Raw genomic sequence first — 13,572 nt, 5'->3', positions numbered from 1 at the left:
TTTACATCTTTGGTTAAGTTTATTCCTAGGTACTTGATTTTTTTAGTTGCTATTGAAAATGGTATCTTTTTCTTGAGTGTCTCTTCAGTTTGTTCATTTCTAGCATATAGAAACATTACTGACTGTGCCGGTTTGAGTGTTGTGTCCCCCAAATGCCATTATCTTTGTGGTCTTGTGTGGGGCAGGCGTTTTGGTGATGGTTGGATTTGCTTGGAATGTGCCCCACCCAGCTGTGGGCAATGATTCTGATGAGATGTTCCCATGGAGGCGTGGCCCCACCCATTCAGGGTGGGCCTTTATCGGTGGAGCTATATAAATGAGCTGACTCGGGGGGAGGAAAGAGAGTGCAGCTGGAAGTGATGTTTTGAAGAGAAGCAAGCTTGCTAGAAAGGAACGTCCTGGGAGAAAGCTGTTTTGAGGCCGGAGCTTTGGAGCAGACACCAGCTGCCTTCCTAGCTAGCAGAGGTTTTCTAGACGCCATTGGCCATCCTCCGGTGAAGGTACCCGATTGCTGAGGTGTTACCTTGGACGCTTTGTGGCCTTAAGACTGTAACTGTGTAGTGAAATAAACCCCCGTTTTATAAAAGCCTATCCATCTCTGGTGTTTTGCATTCTCCAGCATTAGCAAACTAGGACACTGACTTATGTGCATTAATCTTGTATCTGGCTACTTTGCTAAATTTGTTTATTAGCTCTAGTAGCTGTATCGTCGATTTCTCAGGGTTTTCTAGATATAAGATCATATCATCTGCAAACAATGACAGTTTTACTTCTTCTTTTCCAATTTGGATGCCTTTTATTTCTTTGTCTTGCCGGATTGCCCTGGCTAGCAATTCCAGCACAATGTTGAATAACAGTGGTGACAGCGGGCATCTTTGTCTTGTTCCTGATCTTAAAGGGAAGGCTTTCAGTCTTTCACCATTGAGTACTATGCTGGCTGTGGGTTTTTCATATATGCTCTTTATCATGTTGAGGAAGTTTCCTTCAATTCCTACCTTTTGAAGTGTTTTTATCAAAAAGGGATGTTGGATCTTGTCAAATGCCTTTTCAGCATCTATTGAGATGATCAATTGATTTTTCCCTTTTGACTTGTTAATGTGTTGTAATACATTGATTGATTTTCTTATGTTGAACCATCCTTGCATGCCTGGAATAAACCCCACTTGGTCATGGTGTATGATTTTTTTAATGTGTCTTTGGATTCGATTTGCAAGTATTTTGTTGAGGATTTTTGCATCTATATTCATTAGGGAGATTGGCCGGTAGTTTTCCTTTTTTGTAACATCTTTGCCTGGTTTTGGTATTAGATTGATGTTAGCTTCATAAAATGAGTTAGGTAGTGTTCCATTTTCTTCAATGTTTTGAAAGAGTTTGAGTAAGATTGGTGTCAGTTCTTTCTGGAAAGTTTGGTAGAATTCCCCTGTGAAGCCATCTGGCCCTGGGCATTTATTTGTGGGAAGATTTTTGATGACTGATTGGATCTCTTTGCTTGTGATGGGTTGGTTGAGGTCTTCTATTTCTTCTCTGCTCAGTCTAGGTTGTTCATGTTTCCAGGAAATTGTCTATTTCCTCTACATTATCCAGTTTGTTGCCATACAGTTGTTCATAATATCCTCTTATAATTTTTTTAATTTCTTCAGGATCTGCAGTTATGTCACCTTTTTCATTCATTATTTTGTTTATATGGGTCTTCTCTCTTTTTGATTTTGTCAGTCTAGCTCGGGGCTTGTCAATCTTGTTGATCTTCTCAAAGAACCAACTTTTGGTGATATTTATCCTCTCTATTGTTTTTTTTGTTCTCTGTGTCATTTATTTCTGCTTTAATCCTTGTTATTTCTTTTCTTCTACTTGGTTTAGGATTGGTTTGCTGTTCATTTTCTAGCTTCTTCAGTTGATCCATTAGTTCTTTGATTTTGGCTCTTTCTTCCTTTTTAATATATGCGTTTAGTGCTATAAATTTCCCCCTTAGCACTGCTTTTGCTGCATCCCATAGGTTTTGGTATGTTGTGTTCTCATTTTCATTCGTCTCTATATATTTAGCAATTTCTCTTGCTATTTCTTCTTTAACCCACTGATTGTTTAGGAGTGTGTTGTTTAACCTCCAGGTATTTGTGAATTTTCTAAGTCTCTGATGGTTATTGACTTCTAATTGTATTCCATTGTGGTCAGAGAATGTGCTTTGAATAATTTCAATCTTTTTAAATTTATTGAGGCTTGTTTTATGTCCCAGCATATGATCTATTCTGGAGAAAGTTCCATGAGCACTAGAAAAGTATGTGTATCCTGGTGATTTGGGATGTAACGTCCTGTATATGTCTGTTAAATCTAATTCATTTATCAGATTGTTTAGGTTTTCAATTTCCTTATTGGTCTTCTGTCTGGTTGATCTATCTATAGGAGAGAGTGATGTGTTGAAGTCTCCCACAATTATTGTGGAAACATCAATTGCTTCCTTTAGTTTTGCCAGTGTTTCTCTCATGTATTTCGTGGCACCTTGATTGGGTACATAGACATTTACGATTGTTATTTCTTCTTGTTGAATTGCCCCTTTTATTAGTATGTAGTGGCCTTCTTTGTCTCTCAAAACATCCCTGCATTTAAAGTCTATTTTATCTGAGATTAATATTGCTACACCTGCTTTCTTTTGGCTGTAGCTTGCATGAAATATTTTTTTCCATCCTTTCACTTTCAGTTTCTTTGTGTCCCTGTGTCTAAGATGAGTCTCTTGTATGCAACATATTGATGGTTCATTTTTTTTGATCCATTCTGCGAATCAATATCTTTTAATTGGGGAGTTTAATCCATTTACGTTCAATGTTATAACCGTGAAGGCATATCTTGAATCACCCATCTTATCCTTTGGTTTATGTTTGTCATATTTTTCCCCTCTCTCTATTAATATCCTTTATTGTACCCATACCGAATCTCTTTAGTACTGAACCTTTCTCCAAGTCTCTCTGTCCTTTCTTTGTTTCTCTGTCTGTAGGGCTCTCTTTAGTATCTCCAGTAGGGCAGGTCTCTTGTTAGGAAATTCTCTCAGCATTTGTTTGTCTGTGAAAAATTTAAGCTCTCCCTCAAATTTGAAGGAGAGCTTTGCTGGATAAAGTATTATTGGCTGGAAATTTTTCTCACTCAGAATTTTAAATATATTGTGCCACTGCCTTCTCGCCTCCATGGTGGCTGCTGAGTAGTCACTACTTAGTCTTATGCTGTTTCCTTTGTATGTGGTGAATTGCTTTTCTCTTGCTGCTTTCAGAACTTGCTCCTTCTCTTCTGTGTTTGACAGTGTGATCGGAATATGTCTCGGAGTGGGTTTATTTGGATTTATTCTATTTGGAGTTCACTGAGGATTTATGATTTGTGTATTTATGTTGTTTAGAAGATTTGGGAAGTTTTCCCCAACAATTTCTTGAATATTCTTCCTAGACCTTTACCCTTTTCTTCCCCTTCTGGAACACCAATGAGTCTTATATTCGGACGTTTCATATTATCTATCATATCCCTGAGGTCCATTTCGAGTTTTTCAATTTTTTTCCCCATTCTTTCTTTTATGCTTTCATTTTCCATTCTGTCATCTTCCAGGTCACTGATTCGTTGTTCAACTTCCTCTAGTCTTGTACTATGAGTGTCCAGAATCTTTTTAATTTGGTCAACAGTTTCTTTAATTTCCATAAGATCATCCATTTTTTTATTTAGTCTTGCAATGTCTTCTTTATGCTATTCTAGGGTCTTCTTGATCTCTTTTGTATCCCGTACTATGGTCTCATTGTTCATCTTTAGTTCTTTGAGTAGCTGCTCTAGGTGCTGTGTCTCTTCTGAACTTTTGATTTGGGTGCTTGGGCTTGGGTTATCCATATCGTCTGGTTTTTTCATATGCTTTATAATTTTCTGTTGTTTTTGGCCTCGTGGCATTTGCTGAACTTGATAGGGTTCTTTTAGGATTTGTAGACCAATTGAAGTCCTTATCTCTAATTTATCAGATCTACAGCTTCGTGGAGTACACTTTCTCTAACTAACCAGCCGGTGGCGTCCACGAGCCACCTGTTCTCCACAAGGCAGTTCTCCCCTGCTTAGCCTTTTTGGTGAGTGGGGGAGTGAGTCTTGTGGGGTCCAATTGGTGTACCAAGCTTGCGTGTGTAGTTGGTGTTGCCTGCCCTGTATATGGGGCGTGTTTCTGGGCAGTCAGGGAGGGGGGGTGGCTCTAATAATCAAATCTCCCTGGTGATCCTAGAGTTTTAAAGCTGCTGCAATAGTCTAATCCTTCAGTTCAGTCCTGCCACAGTTTGACTCTGCCACTGACCCACAAGTCCTTGTTATTGGCGTATGGCTCCTGAGACTTGCAAGTGGGCCCCTCTTCTAGGCTGTGCACCCCAGGTCCTCTGTTGAGGGATGACTGTGCTATGTCACAGGTGAGTGCCATCCCCCCAGGGCAGTTCTGGGCTGCTGGGCTGTGTAGGGAGGCTCCCAGTCTGCTGAAATGATGGCTGAATGGGGCTTTGTTAATTCACACTGCTCCACCTTCCCAACTCTGGGACAATCAGCTGAGGTTGCAGGGAAGGCTAATGTCCACACCCAGTTTTGTGGTGTGTGCCTGTTATTTGAAGTGCTTCCGTCACACTGGGTTGTCTGGGGCAGCTCTGGGCTATGGGGCTGTCAATGGGCAGGAGTGTTTCCTGTCCACCAGGATGATGGGTGTGAGCAGACACCCCCCTTTTCTTGGGAAGTTCTGGTGTTTAGTGAATTTTCTCAGCCGCTGGATTATTGCCTTTTGTCTCAGAGCTCTCTTAGTTCTGCTCTTGTCTTGACCTGCCCAAATTGCAAGTCTTTGAAGCTTTCTGTATTGGGCTTCTTAGAGTAATTGTTTTAGAAAAAGAAAAAAGGATTAAAAAAAAGGGCCCTCCTCAGAGATCTAATGGGTTATTGAAATGCTAAGAGAGAAAGCAATTAGGGCCATTAAGGAAAGGTCCACAGGGCAGAGAGATCAGCTTTTCTTCAGGATTTGCATATGAGCCTCAGGGCCTGAGCTCTGCCCTTCCCCTTTCTATGTTCACCAGAACTCCAAAAATCCTCTGCTTTTATTTTGGAGTTTTTCGTGTTGTTTTTTTCTATGCCTGTCTCCTCTCTGCTGGGCTGGCTGCTCTCAGATTCTCTGGTGTCTGGTCACAGTCTATCTATGGTTGGAGTTTGGATCCGTAGAATGTGTTTCTGATAAGGGCTGCCACTGCAGTTTTCCCTTCTCCTTCCCGGAGCTGACAGCCCCTCCTCCCACGGGACTGAGCCTGGGAAGGAGGGGCGCGGGTCCCCAGGCCGCAGAAACTTACAGATTTCGCTGATCTCAGCAGTTCCACGTTTTCATGAGTGTTGTATGAAGTATGCCCAAAGTCAGATTGTTCTGTGGTGTCTAGTCCACGCAGTTCCTGGCTTTCTACCTACTTTCCTGGAGGAGTAACTAAAACATACAGTTCACCAGTCTGCCATCTTGCCCCGCCTCCTGAATATCTTCTAAACATATTTGCTTATTTTAATCTGAGAACCTTCCTTGTATTATAAAATTATAGCTTTTAGAAATAAAAGTTTATTTGGAATGCTTGAAATTGATGCTTTAAATCGAAAATTAAACAATCATTTTAAGGATCAACCAGGAATACAATTCTACTTACGGTTTCTAGAGATAAGCAACATCAGCTCTTCTTAGTATCAGAAATTATTTGCTATTATAGCTGCTTATTAAGACAGAAAATACTATGATCCCTTAACAGTGAATCTTCAGATTTATGTTGTTTTTAATAAAAAGTATTACAAAAATACTCTTCATATACACTCCTCAACTGAAGACTTTTTCCACAAATAAGGTAAATGGGAAAAGTTTTAAATTATTTTTTAATGAAAATACACACACACATATACACACGTGCACACTCATACACATTTCCTAAACTATTTGATAAATGCAATTTTAAATTACCATCATTAATATTTGAAAGGGAATTGGGCTCTCTGTGGGGCATGGACTGTTGGAGATGTGTTAGTAGCCACCTGTTAGCATGATGCATTCTTAAAAAGCTGTTGGTTTGATTTGGAGACCTTTGGGAGGAATGAGGGCCAAAGGAATTATCTATTCCCAAATCGCATTTGCCTCAAGGGATATTTTAACCTTTGAGATGAAAAATATTTCACCTTATCATTTTGTACCCTGTTAAATTTACTTCTATCATATTTTATTTGGTTATTTAACTAAAATAACGTAAGGTAAATTGAAGTCAACTAAAGCATTTTCCCACTGGGGGTGGGAATGGAGAGAAACATGATGTTTCTTCATACGTATCATAACTACTATTTTCTTTGTTAATTAGGGATGATAACATTTGAACATTTAACCTGTCAAATCTATTAGTGTGTTGTTGTCCCTGGAGTTAGGTGTCACATGCAGTTTTTAAAAAGTAACATGAACATAATATTAAATATCTTTTTACATGAATATACCCCTATTTTCTAAATTTGCCTTTCTTGTACATACCTGTATTTCCTTAAACATGAACACACCCCATATTGCTGCTATAAATCCTGGACCCTTAAATAAAAATAAACATTAATTAAAATGGATATTTTTGCATGTCTATATTCTGTGTAAATATGGTAAATTGGGGAGCTGAACTAACAATGTAATCAATTTTCAAGAAAAATGAACCATAATCTGAACCTACTCAACATTAAATAAAACATCAAGTAACATTCAGTAAAAAATGAAGACTTCTTATAGCTTTTCTTCATTTCTGTTATTTTGATGGTTCTTAATATTTTGTGCCATAGAATGCTTTTCTTTAATGTGATATATTTATAATAAACAATATTTTAATAAATAGAGTTTTTTCTATTGAACTAGTTCCTCAGGATACGAGAAATGGGATTAAGAAGAAAAAAATGTATGAAGCTTCTGACTTTCAAGTGTGATAATATACACAAAAACATTTTTATATTTATAACTGTTATGCAAAAAAGGATTAATAATGTTATAATTAGCAAATTATACAATGTTTCAATAATGGCATCAGATAAAATGAGCAAATAAAAAGTGCCAGAACATGAAAGTTACAAATTAGCAAACCTGCTAAAATGAGATTAGAAATGTTCCTTAGCAATCAAAGACATAAAGATTAGAGAGTGTCAGTTTACCTAAATCTATTGATATTAATTGTACTTCCAAATAATCAAACTCCATGACAGTCTTTAGTGATTCACTAAGAATGCTTCAGAGAAATTAGATTTATAATTGAAGAAAAATTGGAAAAACAATTCAGCTACTTACAGCAGTGATTATTGGAAAACTGACCACAGCACTTAGAGAGTGATTAGCTATTAGCCAACAGCAGGTAGCTATTGCCCAAAGTATTCCTGAAAGGAATCCTGAAACACAATCAACATCACACATTTACAAACCACATGCTTCTCCCGAAAAAATCTACAATAAGAATATGAATATCCACATATAAGTATATTCTTTTTTTTTTTTTTTAATTCAGTTTTATTGAAATATATTCACAAACCATACAGTCATCCATGGTATACAATCAACTGTTCACAGTATGATCATATAGTTATGCGTTCATCACCACAATCTATTTCTGAACATTTTCCTTACATCAGAAAGAATCAGAATAAGAATAAAAAATAAAAGTGAAAAGAGAATACCCAAACCATCCCCCCATCCCACCCTATTTGTCATTTAGTTTTTACTCCCATTTTTCTACTGATTTTTTTTCAATTTTTTAACTTTGTTTATCAAAAAAATTAAAAACAAACAGGCAAACAACAACCAAAAAAACCCCACAACATTTCAAACAAAGCAATGGATTAAGGAAAACAAATAACCTAAAATAACTACTTTGTTTCCAATATGTTCCTACCATACCCCAAGAAAATTAATAAACCATGTCCAAACAGAGGAGTAAGAAAAACAAATAATCTAAAATAACTACATTGCTTCCAACATGTTCCTTCCATACCCCAAGAAAATTAACAACCCCTAAGAAAACAAAGGAATAAGAGAAAAAAAAAACCTAAAATAACTCTATTGCTTCCAACATGATCTTACTATATCCAAGAAAGTTTATAAACCATAATCATTCCTGAGCATTCCCATAACATTGAGATTACCCTCCATAGTTTATCTGTTCTTATTAAATTATCATTCCCCCTCCACTAATTGGTATCTCTAGGTCCCCTACATTCTACAGTATAAAACATTGTATATTTTTCACAGAATTCACATTAGTGGTAACATACAATATCTCTCTTTTTGTGCCTGGCTTATTTTGCTCAGCATTATGTCTTTTTTTTTTTTTTTTTTTTTTTTTTTAATCTTCATTTTATTGAGATATATTCATATACCACACAGTCATACAAAACAAATCGTACTTTCGATTGTTCACAGTACCATTACATAGTTGTACATTCATCACCCAAATCAATCCCTGACACCTTCATTAGCACACACACAAGAATAACAAGTATAATAATTAGAGTGAAAAAGAGCAATTGAAGTAAAAAAGAACACTGGGTACCTTTGTCTGTTTCCTTCCCCTATTTTTCTACTCATCCATCCATAAACTAGACAAAGTGGAGTGTGGTCCTTATGGCTTTCCCAATCCCCTTGTCACCCCTCATAAGCTACATTTTTATACAACTGTCTTGGAGATTCATGGGTTCTGGGTTGTAGTTTGATAGTTTCAGGTATCCACCACCAGCTACCCCAATTCTTTAGAACCTAAAAAGGGTTGTCTAAAGTGTGCGTAAGAGTGCCCACCAGAGTGACCTCTCGGCTTCTTTTGGATTCTCTCTGCCACTGAAGCTTATTTCATTTCCTTTCACATCCCCCTTTTGGTCAAGAAGATGTTCTCCGTCCCACGATGCCGGGTCTACATTCCTCCCCGGGAGTCATATTCCATGTTGCCAGGGAGATTCACTCCCCTGGGTGTCTGATCCCACGTAGGGGGGAGGGCAGTGATTTCACCTTTCAAGTTGGCTTAGCTAGAGAGACAGGGCCACATCTGAGCAACAAAGAGGCATTCGGGAGGAGGCTCTTAGGCACAACCATAGGGAGGCCTAGCCTCTCCTTTGCAGCAACCGTCTTCCCAATGGTAAAACCTGTGGTAGAGGGCTGAACTCATCAAACCACCAGTCCCCTATGTCTGTGGTCATGTTAGCAACCATGGAGGTGGGGTAGGCGAATACCCCTGCATTCTCCACAGGCTCCTCAAGGGGGCACTACATCTTTTTTTTTTTTCCTTGTTTTTTTTTTTTTTTTTTAACTTTCCCTTCTTTTTTAAATCAACTGTATGAAAAAAAAGTTAAAAAGAAAACAAACATACAATAAAAGAACATTTCAAAGAGACCATAACAAGGGAGTAAGAAAAAGACAACTAACCTAAGATAACTGCTTAACTTCCAACATGTTCCTACTTTACCCCAAGAAAGTTACCTAATATAGCAACATTTCTGTGAACTTGCTCCTACTATATCCATCAGAAATTAACAGACCATAGTCATTCCTGGGCATCCCCAGAACGTTAAATAGCTTATCTGTTCTTCTTGGATTATTGTTCCCCCTTCCTTAATTGCTCTCTATTGCTAGTTCCCCTGCATTCTACATTATAAGCCATTTGTTTTACATTTTTGAAAGTTCACATTAGTGGTAGCATATAATATTTCTCTTTTTGTGCCTGGCTTATTTCGCTTAGCATTATGTCTTCAAGGTTCATCCATGTTGTCATATGTTTCACGAGATCGTTCCTTCTTACTGCTGCGTAGTATTCCATCGTGTGTATATACCACATTTTATTTATCCACTCATCTGTTGAAGGACATTTGGGTTGTTTCCATCTTTTGGCAATTGTGAATAATGCTGCCATGAACATTGGTGTGCAGATATCTGTTCGTGTCACTGCTTTCCGATCTTCCGGGTATATACCGAGAAGTACAATCGCTGGATCGAATGGTAACTCTATATCTAGTTTTCTAAGGAACTGCCAGACTGACTTCCAGAGTGGCTGAACCATTATACAGTCCCACCAACAGTGAATAAGAGTCCCAATTTCTCCACATTCCCTCCAGCATTTGTAGTTTCCTGTTTGTTTAATGGCAGCCATTCTAACCGGTGTTAGATGGTATCTCATTGTGGTCTTAATTTGCATCTCTCTAATAGCTAGTGAAGCTGAACATTTTTTCATGTGTTTCTTGGCCATTTGTATTTCCTCTTCAGAGAACTGTCTTTTCATATCTTTTGCCCATTTTATAATTGGGCCGACTGTACTATTGTCATTGAGTTGTAGGATTTCTTTATATATGCAAGATATCAGTCTTTTGTCAGATACATGGTTTCCAAAAATTTTTTCCCATTGAGTTGGCTGCCTCTTTACCTTTTTGAGAAATTCCTTTGAGGTGCAGAATCTTCTAAGCTTGAGGAGTTCCCATTTATCTATTTTCTCTTTTGTTGCTTGTGCTTTGGGTGTAAAGTCTAGGAAGTGGCCGCCTAATACAAGGTCTTGAAGATGTTTTCCTACATTATCTTCTAGGAGTTTTATGGTACTTTCTTTTATATTGAGATCTTTGGTCCATTTTGAGTTAATTTTTGTGTAGGGGGTGAGGTAGGGGTCCCCTTTCATTCTTTTGGATATGGATATCCAACTCTCCCAGCCCCATTTGTTGAAAAGACCATTATGACTCAGTTCAGTGACTTTGGGGGCCTTATCAAAGATCAGTCGGCCATAGATCTGACGGTCTATCTCCGAATTCTCAATTCGATTCCATTGATCTATATGTCTATCTTTGTGCCAGTACCATGCTGTTTTGGCAACTGTGGCTTTATAATAAGCTTCAAAGTCAGGGAGTGAAAGTCCTCCCACTTCGTTTTTCTTTTCTAGAGTGTCTTTAGGAATTCGAGGCATCTTCCCTTTCCAAATAAATTTGATAACTAGCTTTTCCAAGTCTGCAAAGTAGGTTGTTGGAATTTTGATTGGGATTGCATTGAATCTGTAGATGAGTTTGGGTAGAATTGACATCTTAATGACATTTAGTCTTCCTATCCATGAACATGGAATATTTTTCCATCTTTTAAGGTCCCCTTCTATTTCTTTTAGTAGAGTTATGTAGTTTTCTTTGTATAGGTCTTTTACATCTTTGGTTAAGTTTATTCCTAGGTACTTGATTTTTTTAGTTGCTATTGAAAATGGTATCTTTTTCCTGAGTGTCTCTTCAGTTTGTTCATTTCTAGCATATAGAAACATTACGGACTTATGTGCATTAACCTTGTATCCCGCTACTTTGCTAAATTTGTTTATTAGCTCTAGTAGCTAATTCAGGGTCGGCGGGGCAAGATGGCAGACTGGTGAGCTGTATGTTTTAGTTACTCCTCCAGGAAAGTAGGTAGAAAGCCAGGAACTGCGTGGACTGGACACCACAGAGTAATCTGACTTTGGGCATACTTCATACAACACTCAAGAAAACGTGGAACTGCTGAGATCAGCGAAATCTGTAAGTTTTTGCGGCCAGGGGACCCGCGCCCCTCCCTGCCAGGCTCAGTCCCGGGGGAGGAGGGGCTGTCAGCTCCAGGAAGGAGAAGGGAGAACTGCAGTGGCTGCTCTTATCGGAAACTCATTCTACTGATCCAGACTCCAACCATAGATAGACTGAGACCAGACACCAGAGAATCTGAGAGCAGCCAGCCCAGCAGAGAGGAGACAGGCATAGAAAAAAAACAACACGAAAAACTCCAAAATAAAAGCGGAGGATTTTTGGAGTTCTGGTGAACATAGAAAGGGGAAGGGCCCTGAGGCGCATAAGCAAATCCTGAAGAAAAGCTGATCTCTCTGCCCTGTGGACCTTTCCTTAATGGCCCTGGTTGCTTTGTCTCTTAGCATTTCAATAACCCATTAGATCTCCAAGGAGGGCCCGTTTTTTTTTTTGTTTTTTTTTTTTTTGTTTTTTTTAATCCTTTTTTCTTTTTCTAAAACAATTACTCTAAGAAGCCCAATACAGAAAGCTTCAAAGACTTACTATTTGGGCAGGTCAAGTCAAGAGCAGAACTAGGAGAGTTCTGAGACAAAACGCAATAATCCAGTGGCTGAGAAAATTCACTAAACACCACAACTTCCCAAGAAAAGGGGGGTGTCCGCCCACAGCCATCATCCTGGTGTACAGGAAACACTCCTGCCCATCTCCAGCCCTATAGCCCAGAACTGCCCCAGACAACCCAGTGTGACGGAAGTGCTTCAAATAACAGGCACACACCACAAAACTGGGTGTGGACATTAGCCTTCCCTGCAACCTCAGCTGATAGTCCCAGAGTTGGGAAGGTAGAGAAGTGTGAATTAACAAAGCCCCATTCAGCCATCATTTCAGCAGACTGGGAGCCTCCCTACATAGCCCACCAGCCCAGAACTGCCCTGGGGGGACGGCACTCACCTGTGACATAGCACAGTCATCCCTCAACAGAGGACCTGGGGTGCACGGCCTGGAAGAGGGGCCCACTTGCAAGTCTCAGGAGCCATACGCCAATACCAAGGACTTGTGGGTCAGTGGCAGAGACAAACTGTGGCAGGACTGAACTGAAGGATTAGACTATTGCAGCAGCTTTAAAACTCTAGGATCACCAGGGAGATTTGATTGTTAGAGCCACCCCCCCCTCCCTGACTGCCCAGAAACACGCTCCATATACAGGGCAGGCAACACCAACTACACACGCAAGCTTGGTACACCAATTGGACCCCACAAGACTCACTCCCCCACTCACCAAAAAGGCTAAGCAGGGGAGAAATGGCTTGTGGAGAACAAGTGGCTCGTGGACGCCACCTGCTGGTTAGTTAGAGAAAGTGTACTCCACGAAGCTGTAGATCTGATAAATTAGAGATAAGGACTTCAATTGGTCTACAAATCCTAAAAGAACCCTACCAAGTTCAGCAAATGCCACGAGGCCAAAAACAACAGAAAATTATAAAGCATATGAAAAAACCAGACGATATGGATAACCCAAGCCCAAGCACCCAAACCAAAAGACCAGAAGAGACACAGCACCTAGAGCAGCTACTCAAAGAACTAAAGATGAACAATGAGACCATAGTACGGGAGATAAAGGAAATCAAGAAGACCCTAGAAGAGCATAAAGAAGACATTGCAAGACTAAATAAAAAAATGGATGATCTTATGGAAATTAAAGAAACTGTTGACCAAATTAAAAAGATTCTGGACACTCATAGTACAAGACTAGAGGAAGTTGAACAACGAATCAGTGACCTCGAAGATGACAGAATAGAAAATGAAAACATAAAAGAAAGAATGGGGAAAAAAATTGAAAAACTCGAAATTGACCTCAGGGATATGATAGATTATAAGAAACGTCCAAATGTAAGACTCATTGGTGTCCCAGAAGGGGAAGAAAAGGGTAAAGGTCTAGATAGAGTATTCAAAGAAATTGTTGGGGAAAACTTCCCAAATCTTCTAAACAACATAAATACACAAATCATAAATGCTCAGCGAACTCCAAATAGAATAAATCCAAATAAACCCACTCCGAGACAT

The 13,572-nt window shown here is 39.0% G+C and overlaps 1 protein-coding gene across 1 annotated transcript in view; it reads right to left on the bottom strand.

The window, feature by feature from the left end:
• The window catches only part of TMEM144 (transmembrane protein 144), a 73,182-nt gene that overhangs the window by 8,639 nt on the left and 50,971 nt on the right, over positions 1 to 13,572 (bottom strand). Inside the window, exons 9-10 of the mRNA XM_037829097.1 lie at positions 7,307 to 7,404; positions 6,518 to 6,571 (exon numbers count right to left, since the gene is read on the bottom strand). Of these exons, the coding sequence (XP_037685025.1) occupies positions 6,518 to 6,571; positions 7,307 to 7,404 (152 nt within the window). The remainder of the gene's footprint in view (positions 1 to 6,517; positions 6,572 to 7,306; positions 7,405 to 13,572) is intronic.

This window comes from Choloepus didactylus, chromosome 3, assembly GCF_015220235.1.
Source record: "Choloepus didactylus isolate mChoDid1 chromosome 3, mChoDid1.pri, whole genome shotgun sequence".
Taxonomy (NCBI): domain Eukaryota; kingdom Metazoa; phylum Chordata; class Mammalia; order Pilosa; family Megalonychidae; genus Choloepus; species Choloepus didactylus.
Note: the sequence above shows the minus strand (reverse complement) of the source record. Positions and strands in the feature narration are given on the sequence as shown.